Consider the following 12,009-nt stretch of genomic DNA (forward strand, 5'->3'; position numbering starts at 1 on the left):
TTAATAGAGTTGGACAACACAACAGTGACTGCACAGCTCTTTCTCGCCTTCTTCCTCCATTGGCGCTAAGCTCCTCCATGCATCGACCGTTGCCGATGTATCAAATATATAGACTGTTGAAAGTGTTCGGGATGATTCACCGGCCATGCGGTACCCTGCCAAGAAATATAGTTGGGTTCCTATCGGTGCCATTGTTAAGTAAAGGCGTTCCATCGGTGGCCAATGCTCATCATTGGTGCCTGAAGATGTGGAGATTTGGAAACAAGATCCATCCACTTCATCCCACATGTTAAGCATCCCATTGTACATCTCAATGTGACCTTTCCAGGGCTTGAGACAATCCCCAGAGCTGAACAGCTTGCCGTCCACCGCGACAATCTGATTAGGTGGCACATCGAGCTGCCACATCCCAGCGACGAGGTCCCACCTCCCCGCTCGGGTGTCGAACACCTCAGCGGAGCTACGCTGCGGAGAAAATGTCAGCATGTTTAGGTCGAATCCCCTCTTTCTGCAAAACCACCCACCACGTAGATTTTCCCTTGCCATGTCACTCCTACACACTTGTATCTCAATGTGCTCATGCTTGCAATGGAGTCCATTCGTCAAGAGCAGGATCATACACCTCCGCCGATGAAATACCTCTAGCACTAGCCAAGTTGGACTTCCCTCCTGCCACATAGATTTTATTGTCACAAACAGCATAAGCAAAATCGAAGCGTGGTATGCCTAATGGTGCACACTTGGACCATTGGTCCGACCGAACATTGTATCGAAGTACTAAAGGTGACACTTCAACACCAACATCGACAAACTCATCGGATTGATCACTACTTGGTGGCCTCTCTTTGTACCATAACCTCCCACCAATAATGTAAATCGATTCTCCTAGAGAAACCATAGCGAAACCCTTTAAGACATGGTTTTCGAGTAGGTCCGGAATCAGGCTGACATGACTCCGTGTGTTGTTAGAGGGATTGTAACACTGTATACAGTTAAAGAAGTTAGCATTAGGCCCTGCCTCTTTAGGACAAAAAGCAACGATGACTCGATAGCGAGAAGGGTTGAACTCAGGTGATGGTGGTGGTGTCGTGGGTCGTGGCGGGGAAGGGAGTGAACCCATTGGAGCAGCAGGGGAAATTTAAGTGATAGGCGGTCTAAGCTGGTTCGTATGGATTGTTTCGATGTCAAACGGGAGATTTGATGTAAAAACTAGAGCAAGATATAGAAAAAAGTTATGGCGGATAACTCAACAAAAATTGTGAGTATGCAAGCATCGACTAAGAATTTGAGCATGGAGGGTGCGTAGCATCCAAGTATGGGAGATAATAACTATGGGATTTTCTTGTTCTTGTTTCTGATCAAACATTTGATTGAATGTTTTTGGTAGGTTATTGTCTGTTGCATTGTTTTGTCATGAGCTGGAAGATCTCCGTAGTTTTCAATGACTCGATGCTGCGAGCCTATGACCAATTGATAACCATCAAATATGGGGCAGGGGGCCATGGTGACTAAGGTTTCTAGGCATCTAAGATTCAAAAGTAATGAGTCAAACCACTTCAACCTTGTTAATCCGTTTTCCAAACCACGACAACATTAATGAATTCAGTCATAGTTTTTAGTGAATAAACAAGAAAATTGCTGTGACAGTAGCAGCGGCGGATAGTTATTGGTTCATCAAGCCAAGATACTAGTTTCTATTTTGTCCATATACTCTCTCTCTCCCTCTTCCATGTCCGCAATTTCGACCACCCGACATGCATTGGGCATAAAGCAGGTATAAAAATACATTAAATATGGTTTTGTTTTCTAAAAAGATGAAGGGAAGGGAAGGGCAGGAAAGGAAAGAAAGAGTTAGCTTTGATATATCCTTAAATTGAAAATTCAACAAAGAACATACATGTAACCACTAGAAAGAGCAAGCATATGCTTTGGAACCCACACTCAATATATAGTAAAAGGAAAAAAAGAGATCTCAAAAAAGGAGTAGGGAGCAAATCCATATGAGATACTGCTGCATGATACAACATCTGGAATCTCACACTTTTGCTCTCATTAAGCCTGGCATAAAACTCTGTTCTAGGCGTTTCAGGGTTTGCTTATCAAGGAATGTCCTTTCCTTCATGCCAATAAAGTGGTTACGATTTCTTCCATTGATGGCATGCTCCTGGGATCCGATCTTATTATCTTTTATATACTAACTCTATATATTTTGCCTGCTTTTTGATCTGTATATGGATTTGAGAAGTGAGAACATTAGGCTTTTGTTTTGACCTTTTTGTTGTTTAAGGCAACAGACAGCAACCATGGCATGTGACTTGTGACAAATCAAACTGCTAATCCAGTTGTGTCAAAGTCAATGGACTGCTCATTCCTGTGCCAATACCTGTTGAACTTGACCTTTTTCTATGCACATTAAAAAAAAGAGAGAGTTTTGTGATTACCATCTTTCTTTTTGGATGAAACTTACTCCTCCAGATGTTATGTAACTTAAACCATTAATCATGAGAATGTATCAGATTTGAACTTGTGGACTTCGACAACGGTCGCAGACGAGTCCTTACCTAGATTCATATCCTGAAAATGAAAATCCTACAAGGGTAAGCACATCCCTAAGAAAAAGCCCATTTACCCCTTAGTTTTGAACTTTGAACTTCTTTTTGTAGCAAGCCTCTACGTATATTTCTCATCACCATGACGCCAATGTATAGGGGTTCTGATTTCTTTGGTGCCATGTGCTTGTAAATGTGCACAACTCCCGAATAAGGTATCAATGAAACAGCAGTTTGGTAGTTTTCAAGTTAATAATTGTGGTTCAACGACTTTCCAGACAGAATGAGATTGAAATGAGGCCAAAATAGTGAAATATCATTTTGAGATGCTCATATATAGCAACAGCGGGCCTAAATACTAGAACAAGTTTGTTGCAGAGAAATCTGCAAAGGGCACATGAGGAACCACCATCAAGATAGAAAGTGAGAGCACAGGTACAAGGAACTCCAGCTAATTTTGAGAGAGATGGGAATCACTGAGCTGACAGCTTAATCTTGACTGAATTGTTTTCTTTTGGCTGTGCATATTATTTACATGGTTTCCAGTGTTGGCTCCCTTAAGGTAAATCTAAAAAACTCCCCTCAATCTAACTCCCCATGAGTCCATTGATAACAAAAAAGGTCTACCAATCACAAATATCCAAAGTTGAACCCACCTGAAGATATGCCATGTGGCATAAACCTGACACTTCAAATCCAAAACAACAATAATGGACCATAACCAGGAAATTGAATACTCCCTAGAGTGTTGGTGCCAAAACTTGGGACAAAGATTGCCCTGTTGGATTAGAATGACCGGTCATCTGACATGGGACCAGCAATTTCCACAGGAGGCAACAGTAGTAAAAGGGAAATAAACAAACACAGGCAAAAGCATTGAATTGAGGGTGGAGTTGTTGAATGAGACAAAAGGGAATTTACTGAGATATATATAAAGCAAGATGGCTTTGGAGATGAAGACAAAAAGAGAGAAGTAGAAGGTGGAGAGGAGGTTATACGCAAAACAGCCACATTGCCTCAAGCTTCTAGGGTCGAGTACACACTCACAAAAAGGGATTACTGTGATTTTGATTGGTCACTGTTGAGTTGCGTGGCTACTTTGGAATTGGTTTTTGGATGCGTTTGGTTTGTAGCTTGATAGCAAAGGAGCTGGACGTTAGACTTTGGGGTCCATTAATAGCCAAGGCCGTTGAGTGATTTTATGAGGTAATAAACCAAGTTGCATTGCATGTGCAAATAATCAGTTACCTTTCAAATAATTAAACTGCCTGCAACACTCTTTAACCACTGACCATTGCAGGGGCAATGAAAGAAATTGTGGTGGAAAGTCATAAAGAAGCTGGATTTGGTAAGGCAGGAAGATTAACTGTACAAGCATATCCTAACTTCATCTTACTATTTGCTCACTCAAACATGAAACAAAAGGAAAGCAAGAAAGGGGTAGGCATGGATTTTCATTTTGTGAATAGAAGAGGATCAAGAGCCATGAATTTTGCTTCCTTTATTGAGGATATTGTTGACCAATAACCAGGTTGTTAAATGAAATCTATATTAACAGCCAAGATGGAATCTGAGTCCGGTAGGTGAGCTTGGAGTTTGGCAATACAAGCAGGCAGAACCTGACAAACGGTCCCCATTTGAATTCAGTGTCCACCATATCTTTGGTCAGGGATACAAAAATATTGACAAAGTAAAAATGTAAGAACTGTTTTTTTTTTTTTTGAAATTTCAATATATTGTAGATAAAAACAGGGTGAGCCTGAGCTCCCCACCATACAGCGATTTTGCAAGGCTATGACCAGGCATACCGTTGCAAAATAATGACAGAATACTAGTATCTCTATACAATGCAAAGACTCTCTCCCTCAAAACCCTTACAGTGAAAATGTAAGAACTTATTAGAAAGAATCTAATAGGTATCAAGCAAAAAAGTTTTTAAGTTTTAAATTTCCATACAAAATGAGAAACCAAACCAGATACTTAAACAGAAATCCAATTTTGAAGATATAACAACTTCTAGTACCACGAAATGTAGTTGTACGTTGTGACCAAGTAGAGTAAATAAACTTGACAGAGATTAAAAGATTGGTGAACAAAGTTGTTGGGGACTGAGGGTTGCGGAGAGTAGTTGAATAAAAGATGCCTCTCCATGGAAAACAACGTATCTGATGGTGATACTACGACCCTAGGGGAGGCTCTCTGCCCAGTGCTGCATCCATTTTTTTTTTTGTTTTCTATATCTCTCTCACTTTTGAATGGAATTTTAGCATCCCAATGTAATTCCAAGGAAAAAAGCAGCGTTGCTGTTGAGACTGCAAGTGAAGCTGCGCAGCTTCTTTGAAAGACCAAAAAGATCTACACTTTGCAGCATGCAGTCTGTAGTCAGCACTACTTTCATTTTCCTTTTTCCTCTTTTTCCTTTTCTGTTTATCTCCACTCTCCCTATTCAAAAGCATTTTTAGTTCTTTCTTTCTTGTCTTTTATTCTTCCTTTCGCTCTTCTGCATCATAACTGGATTGAGAAACCATTCTGCTTCTCCTTCCCCTTTTTAAAGGCATCCTCCTCTCTTGGTCATTCTTCTCATTTGTCTATACATTTTAGCCTAAAGGGCCGTTGAGTTTTGCTTCCATTAAGAGAAAAAACAAAAGATTGGGAGCATATATGGATTTCATGGGAAGGTTGGAATGGGTGAATAGTTATGGTAAGAAGCAATGCAGAAGTCTTTTTTGGAGAGTCAAGGCAGCATTGAAGAAAGCTGTGAAGAGTAGGAGCAAACAGCAGTTCAAGTTCCAGTATGATCCTTCCAGCTATGCTCTCAACTTTGATGATGGTTGTTGCCATTCGGGTGCAGGAGCAAATACAATCGAACCTGCTCGATTTCAGGATTGTTCAGAGTGCAAAAAGATCATGTGGGTTTATGTTCTTTGGGTCAAATCGTAAATGAAATCTTTTGGTCTTTATGTTCTTTCTTTGTTAAAGCTTGTAGCTATGCTTTTCGCTGGGTTGGTGGACATTAGACAAGTAGTTTGAGCGAAACGATGGCTCTTTCAATAATTTACACTATTTTCGTCCATCTTTTCTTGTTCTTTTGCATCCTTCTATGGCAAAATTTTCGTCCGTCTTTCAACTCAATTTTGTGGTAACAAATTCACATGCAAGGCACAACCAGAGATGGACATGTTGATTTCCATTAGCCTTTCTTCGAATATGGGCAGAATTAGAAAGGGCGGCAGCTCCAATAAACATAGGAATAAGAGCACAGCTTTGAGCTTTTCTATTTTTGGCTTTAAATTGTCAAATGGAATCCCCATTAAGGGGATAAGTGCATGATATGAATTGTACAAAGGCTTAAGGGCACTGACTTCACCTAAGAACAAAGTAAACACCAACCAAAGGCAACTAAATTCTTCTAAAACCGAAATAAACACCAACCACATCTTAACAAATGACATCCAACAAATCCCTAGCTAGTCACTTGAAGAGATTACAAGCATGATAACTTCATTCCGTTCAGCTCTAGCTCCGGACAATCCAAGGAAACTTGATTCCTCCACACTGAAACCTTTCAAACTGTGGGATCTTCAAGCGTGGCATTTGACAAATCATTTATACGGGGATAAGCAGCTTTCTCATCCAGTTGATTCTGAGCCCATATCAGCATCTTTAGCAAGCTTGGAAGCTTTGGGTCTGTGATCCAGCAAAACATTAAGCAAATCTTATTAACTCTTGAAAATGGAAGAAATAATCTCAACTTTAATCAAATTGGGACATGCAGGTATCATTGAATAAGTAAAACTTTAGAATTCAAAAAAGAATTGGCATAATACAGGCAACAGAAATCCTTTCTGCTTGTTAAACATCAAACTGTTATTTCGACTAGAAACAGCAGATTTTTTATGCACAATTTTGACATCTACCCTCCAAATTAACCAAATTCTTTAACCAAAGTACATCATTGTCGGTGCCATCTGAAATCACACAAGAACACATAAGGCTTATTTTGACTTTTTCTTGTCTCCTATAAACATACCAGGCATTGTTCAATTTAACGATGACAGATGACAGTGTTCAGTTGGACAAACAGATAAATAAGTAACACGGTAACTGCATGAATGTTACCACTAAACACTAAAACCAGTACATTATTTTATTGCTGTTGCAAGAATTAAAGAAAAAAAATGGTAAAACATGCCAATTGATTTGTAAAGTATATCTAGTATGATGTTAAGTGGGCTGTTCACCAAATTACAAGTCAAATTTATGCCAATTGATGGTAAATCTTTTATTTCTTTTTGTAGATTAATAAGCAGGTATAACAGGCCGGACCTGTAAAGAACTCAGTAGGTAGTGCATAAATAGAAAGGTATTCTAGAAGGGAAAACACAGTAAGTAATACAGTATCAGACTTAAAAGTTTCATTTCCAATAGAATGTTAAGATAAAGCCTGGAAAAGTCGGTACCAACTAACTTGTTAAAACATTGTTGGAGGATCAAGGCAAGAAGATCAAACTTCTAAAATGACAAGGCATAATAACAACAATCCTTCATCCCCTCCACCAAAATAAATAAATAAAGAATACCAAACAGCAGACAAACCTTTTTCATGGCTCTGGCTAGTAAGAATGGCTGCATTCACCTCACTTGCTGTCTTAAGGCGCTGTGATATGTCCATAAGCTCTCCAACTGGGCAGTTGGAAACATCTTCAAAAGCCAGCAGTGCTACAGTCCTTTCCAACTCTTCTAAAAAGCTTTGCTGCAGAAAGATTTTGTAATCTTAGATCGTAGTATTAGCAACAACTAATTAATGCTGCTACAAGCATAAAATTTTAAGAAGCAAAATAAGCATGCATTAAAAGGTTCTCATGTTCCAATGAAGAAGAGTTACATTTTCTTCTCCCCTAGGTGCAAGCTCCTCCTGTGCAAACTCCAGGGCTTCTTCTACTTTTCCATTCCGAATCAATTCTATCAATCTCTGCTGTTGGAGATGGAAAAAGAGTTGGGGATTTGTATCCAATATCTGCAAAAAGATGATTAAGGAAAGGTGAAGATAGTTTCGAAAAAAACTAGTCTGGCATTATTTCTCCTTTACAGCATGTATCAGAAAAATTCAATATCTAAAAGAATTCCTCTACCCTTATTGACATTCCAAAAATTGCTTATCCACCCACTAGATATGAGATTTATCATTTCAAATGGAAATAGTTAAACATAAGTCTGCCCCTTTTAACAGCCAACTTCTCTTACCGCTACTGTTGGTGATAAACAATTAAGAAAAACAACTCTCAGTAGAAGTACAAGAAGATCCTAATAGTTGATCTACCTCTAGCTAAAACTAGATACCACAAAATATAATATTCTCTAACTCATTCGTATTAGCATGAAGTTGGAACAAAGACATTACAACAGTGACATGTTTCATTTTACTTGTTATTATGTTCTTCCATTACATTCATAAGACAAATTTAGATTTTTGTAAAATTTGAAACAAATTAGTGGAAGCAAAGATGTATGGTAACAACAAATCAGTACCATGAAAGAGATCCCGTGTTCAATTGAAAAACAAAATTCTTAAATTAACATTATAAGAAATCAACAGAATTTTCGTAGTTATGGAGCTCGTCACAGTGTAATCGAACATCCTACCTCAGGATTTAAATCGTTAACTTTCTCAATTGCATCCTCAACATTTCCACATTGTACAGCCTTTTTAACAGCCATGCGATCCGTGATTGTTGCAAGATCAATATCTGCTATTCCACAATAAGAAAAATAAAACATATACACCAAGAACGGACACAAGAACAATGGTAAGCATTTATTAAAGGTTTTTTAGAGGATACGCTCAGTTCCAGATTCCATCCGGAATTTCTCAGCGGCTTCAACATAACCCTCAGTGACAAGAAAATTCATCACCAATTTATTCATGTCTTCTTTCCTGATTTTGACATCATTCAATCGCTTTTCCCACTCTTCCCGTGTAATCACTTTCTTAGATGTAGCCTGTCAACAGAACAATTTCGAAACATAAATACACTCCATCCCATAAATTACTCATCCAATGCCACAAACATTCCATTTTAAAAAGCAATCTATTATGTCTCTCAAGTCTCATGCATACTTCAATACAAATCAAATGCCGTCACTCAAAAGGAGAAACTTCACCAAGATTTAAGATTTCATCGTTTTAAGAACACCCAGAAGTATAATCCAATAAGAAAAAACTTTACATTTTGGCGTAGCCAACATTTACTAATTGACTTCGGTGCTAAAAGTTAAACAACTTCAAATTCTTACAAAAATTAAAAATCAGTGATGAACTTATCCCCAATTATCAAATCAAAATTTCAAAAAAAAAAAGGGAAAGAAAGATACCATTTGTTCTTCGATTTCAACTAGTTGACGAATTACAATCCAGAACGGTGGCATCAGTGCTCCACCTTCACTCCCATTTGATTCCCAAACCTTCTCAAATTTCACTACCCAAAAGAAAAATCAGATTCTAATTAAAAAAAGGGAAAAACACCAAAAATTTCAAATTAAAAAAGATTTCAACTTTTCCATCTCCACAATCCACCAAACAATTTGCTAAAAAACACCAAAAAAAAAATAAGAACCCTAATTTTTGCTGAAGTTAGGAAATGAAAATACCTTAGAGAGGTCGACTTAGAAACTAACCGAAATTGCAAAGATTATAAATTTATATGAAATAAATATTAATAATAATAAACAAAGCGGTTATTCGGGTTTCTAAGTTTTTCTTGCTGCGATCACTTTCTTGGTTTATTGCTTCCGGGTTTTGTTTTTTATTAAAAATAAAATTAAAAAAAAAATCGGTGTAACCGGATCGGATCCGGTTAAGCTTGATGGGCCTTAACCAACACTGTTGAGACTTGAGATTTGGGCTTCAGATTTTTTCCCTCCTTTTCATTCCGCTAAGTCCGAGTCTCTCGGTCCATGGGCCTCGTGGAATCTAGTTCCTAAGAGCCGACGTGTCATAGTGGTTCTTTATTTCCTTTGCTAAATAAGAAAAGTTTCTAATAATTTGATGGATAACTTTTTTAATTTTTTTCTTTTTTTAATCGAAAATAAATAAATAAATTATGTGTAATATAATTATTTCATCATTTTTTTTCGTAATTTCTTGACATAATCTTTTATTTCTTAATATATTACTCAATTAAATAAGATCCATAAATAGATGAATTCTTACTTCTTTTAATCCATGAGTAACTTTTTCAATGATTTTTTTCTAAAGATAATTACAATAATTTTTAACAACTTTTATGAAAATATGAGAAAGGAATTGTCGTTTCAATTAACTTGATAAGTTAAAATATTTTAAAAAATATTTAAATTATTTTAAAAAAATTTAAATTAAGTATTATTATTTTATTACATTTGAAAAAAATTTTATATTTTATTTTAAATCAAATAAAATTTTTTATAACTTACAGTTGACTAACAATTTTTAGTCAAAATGTGACTTATAATTTTTTATATCACTTGTCATAAAACACAAAAATAAAATTATTATGTGATCATATTAACATATTACATGATATATATAGATAAATAATATTTTAGTTAATAATTATTAATTTAATTTAAAATAAAAATAAAATTTTGAAATTAAATATAAAAAAAATTAGTTAAATTATTTTAATAGTTGAAGAAATTTAATAATTGAACCAACTAACCTTATCGCATGCATTAAAAATACCACTTGCTCTAAGTTAAAGTCAACAATGAGCTACTGTTCTGTTCTCACTGTGAAAAGCAGAACAGAATGACCCAGAGCTTCCCCGACAAGGGAAACCAAAGCTTTTTCAACAAATTGTGGAACGAGTTTTCTCACCATACACTTTTGACTACAATTTATTACTAATATTTACCCTTTCCGAGAAAATGTCATGCTTTGATGATCTGGAAAATTGGGTCACAACCAACCGGGAAAGTTCAATGAGATTAATCGGGAAGTGAAAAGGAAAGAGTTGGTGAAAAGGCTTTTACCGTATACAATGGGCTGAGACAGCATTTGCATGCTTTTAACGAGAATCTTTTAATTTAAACCGAAGAAGAACAATGGAGTTGTGATATGTTCTCCAAGCTGACAGCTTGCGTCGCCTTTTTTTCGTTTGTTTATTTGAATACGAAGACACCTAAAGGATCCATGCAGATACAGGGCATTTGCCCTGTTTTCTGGTCTCTGATGGTGCTTTTGTCTAATAATCCTTGGGAATCTAATCTAACTTTAATTCTGTGTGTTAGAGCTTGATCCAGTGAGTTGGCGTAAGTAGAAAGGAAAACAAAATAATGACTATTTAATGAGACATGAAATTAATGGTGTGTTATGTTTTCCTTGCTTAAAGAACAAGTCATGCCCGACAGGGAGATAAGGCCGATGACAAAACTTTAGTACCCTCGTCGTTTTACGTACTTTTGGTTTGGTACTTGCTTTGGGAGGTGTACTTTTGTTAACGCTAGAGTATTGTTCCTTGAACTTTCCCAAAACCGAATGGTCAGCGACGTGTGCCATCTGCCATTGAAGAACGGAGTGAGCTCTTTTGTCTTCTACACTGCGGTTTAATGTAATAAAATTAAAATAAAAAACTTGTTAAATTAGATTTACAGTAATTTTGCACTAATTTTTGTTTGATTATGTAAGGATTTGGTCTTTCCTGGGGAACAAACTCTGTGTCCTTATTTAAGACAAAAAACGTGATCGTCGTCCTAGGTCAGGTAAATTCCCTGACATCACTGACGAAACTTCTCCAGAAAACAATTATTGTTTTATGTTTTTTCTACGTTAATTTCTATTTAGTCCACTTATTTTGGGCAAACTAGAAAACTGGGGGAGTGACTGAGAGAAGTTTCCTCCTCTTCTTCTGGAAGCTCACTCGCTTTTTTCGGTGGCGCGTGTCGCGCTCCACTTTTCAGATGAAAAAACAATTCCATCGTCATCTGCGTTGGTTACATAATTTTGATTGATTTTTGGAGTATTTATAATGATATTTTAATTTAATTTTAGAGTACAAAAATTATTTAAAAAATTTATTTTTTTATTTTTTACATTTAATTATTATATTTTATTTTAAATTAAATAAAATTTTTTAATTAATTATTAATAAATTATCATTACATGTTATGTATGGTGTTGTTAACGTTATATGTTGATAGTTATGTAACATAATTTAAATATCAATATGATAAATAATAATAAATTTTTAAAAAATTATTTAATATAAAATAAAAATATCTAATTATAAATAATAAAAAATTAAAATTTATTTAATTATTCACGATATCATTCAATTATAAAATATTTCATGCTAGTTGCCAGCTTTATGCATGACTTTGTATTTTAAGCAAGGTCCAGTCAGCGCCGTTTAATCTCGCACAAATCATGCGCGTTTAACTCGCGTGGCGTGTCACTTCCACCGACTGGCACAACTCCGCCGCC

At 36.2% G+C, this 12,009-nt stretch overlaps 2 protein-coding genes across 3 annotated transcripts; both read right to left on the reverse strand.

Moving 5' to 3' along the window:
• Positions 1 to 1,120, reverse strand: LOC110424773 (F-box/kelch-repeat protein At1g16250-like). Its single transcript, XM_021439452.1, is given in 3 exon segments — positions 1 to 497; positions 500 to 586; positions 589 to 1,120. Coding segments are annotated over 3 exon segments (1,116 nt in total).
• A 4,668-nt stretch (positions 1,121 to 5,788) lies between these two features.
• LOC110423999 (LisH and RanBPM domains containing protein) lies at positions 5,789 to 9,335 on the reverse strand. 2 transcript variants are annotated; one of them, XM_021438456.1, is made up of 7 exons: positions 9,198 to 9,335; positions 8,922 to 9,025; positions 8,390 to 8,549; positions 8,193 to 8,296; positions 7,435 to 7,566; positions 7,146 to 7,302; positions 5,789 to 6,236 (listed from the first exon to the last, which is right to left on the reverse strand). In XM_021438456.1, the coding sequence occupies exons 2-7, from the start codon at positions 8,973 to 8,975 to the stop codon at positions 6,115 to 6,117; spliced, it is 729 nt and encodes a 242-aa protein (XP_021294131.1). In that variant the 5' UTR covers positions 8,976 to 9,025; positions 9,198 to 9,335; the 3' UTR covers positions 5,789 to 6,114. The 2 variants fall into 2 exon arrangements, with proteins under 2 accessions (XP_021294131.1, XP_021294130.1); XM_021438455.1 differs by having other exon boundaries at positions 8,193 to 8,299.
• Positions 9,336 to 12,009: the final 2,674 nt, after the last annotated feature.

The sequence above is a fragment of the Theobroma umbraticum genome, unplaced genomic scaffold (genome assembly GCF_002168275.2).
Source record: "Theobroma umbraticum cultivar Fairchild unplaced genomic scaffold, ASM216827v3 scaffold_204.0, whole genome shotgun sequence".
NCBI lineage: Eukaryota > Viridiplantae > Streptophyta > Magnoliopsida > Malvales > Malvaceae > Theobroma > Theobroma umbraticum.

What these genes read in the sequence shown, in the direction of transcription:
- LOC110423999 (XM_021438455.1), bottom strand. Translation starts at nt 8,975, where the DNA reads ATGCCACCGTTCTGGATTGTAATTCGTCAACTAGTTGAAATCGAAGAA. An exon ending in TTGAAATCGAAGAACAAATG is followed by an intron (nt 8,550 to 8,921) that starts GTATCTTTCTTT and finishes TTCTGTTGACAG; the next exon opens with GCTACATCTAAGAAAGTGAT. An exon ending in TTAACGATTTAAATCCTGAG is followed by an intron (nt 7,567 to 8,192) that starts GTAGGATGTTCG and finishes ATCTTTTTGCAG; the next exon opens with ATATTGGATACAAATCCCCA.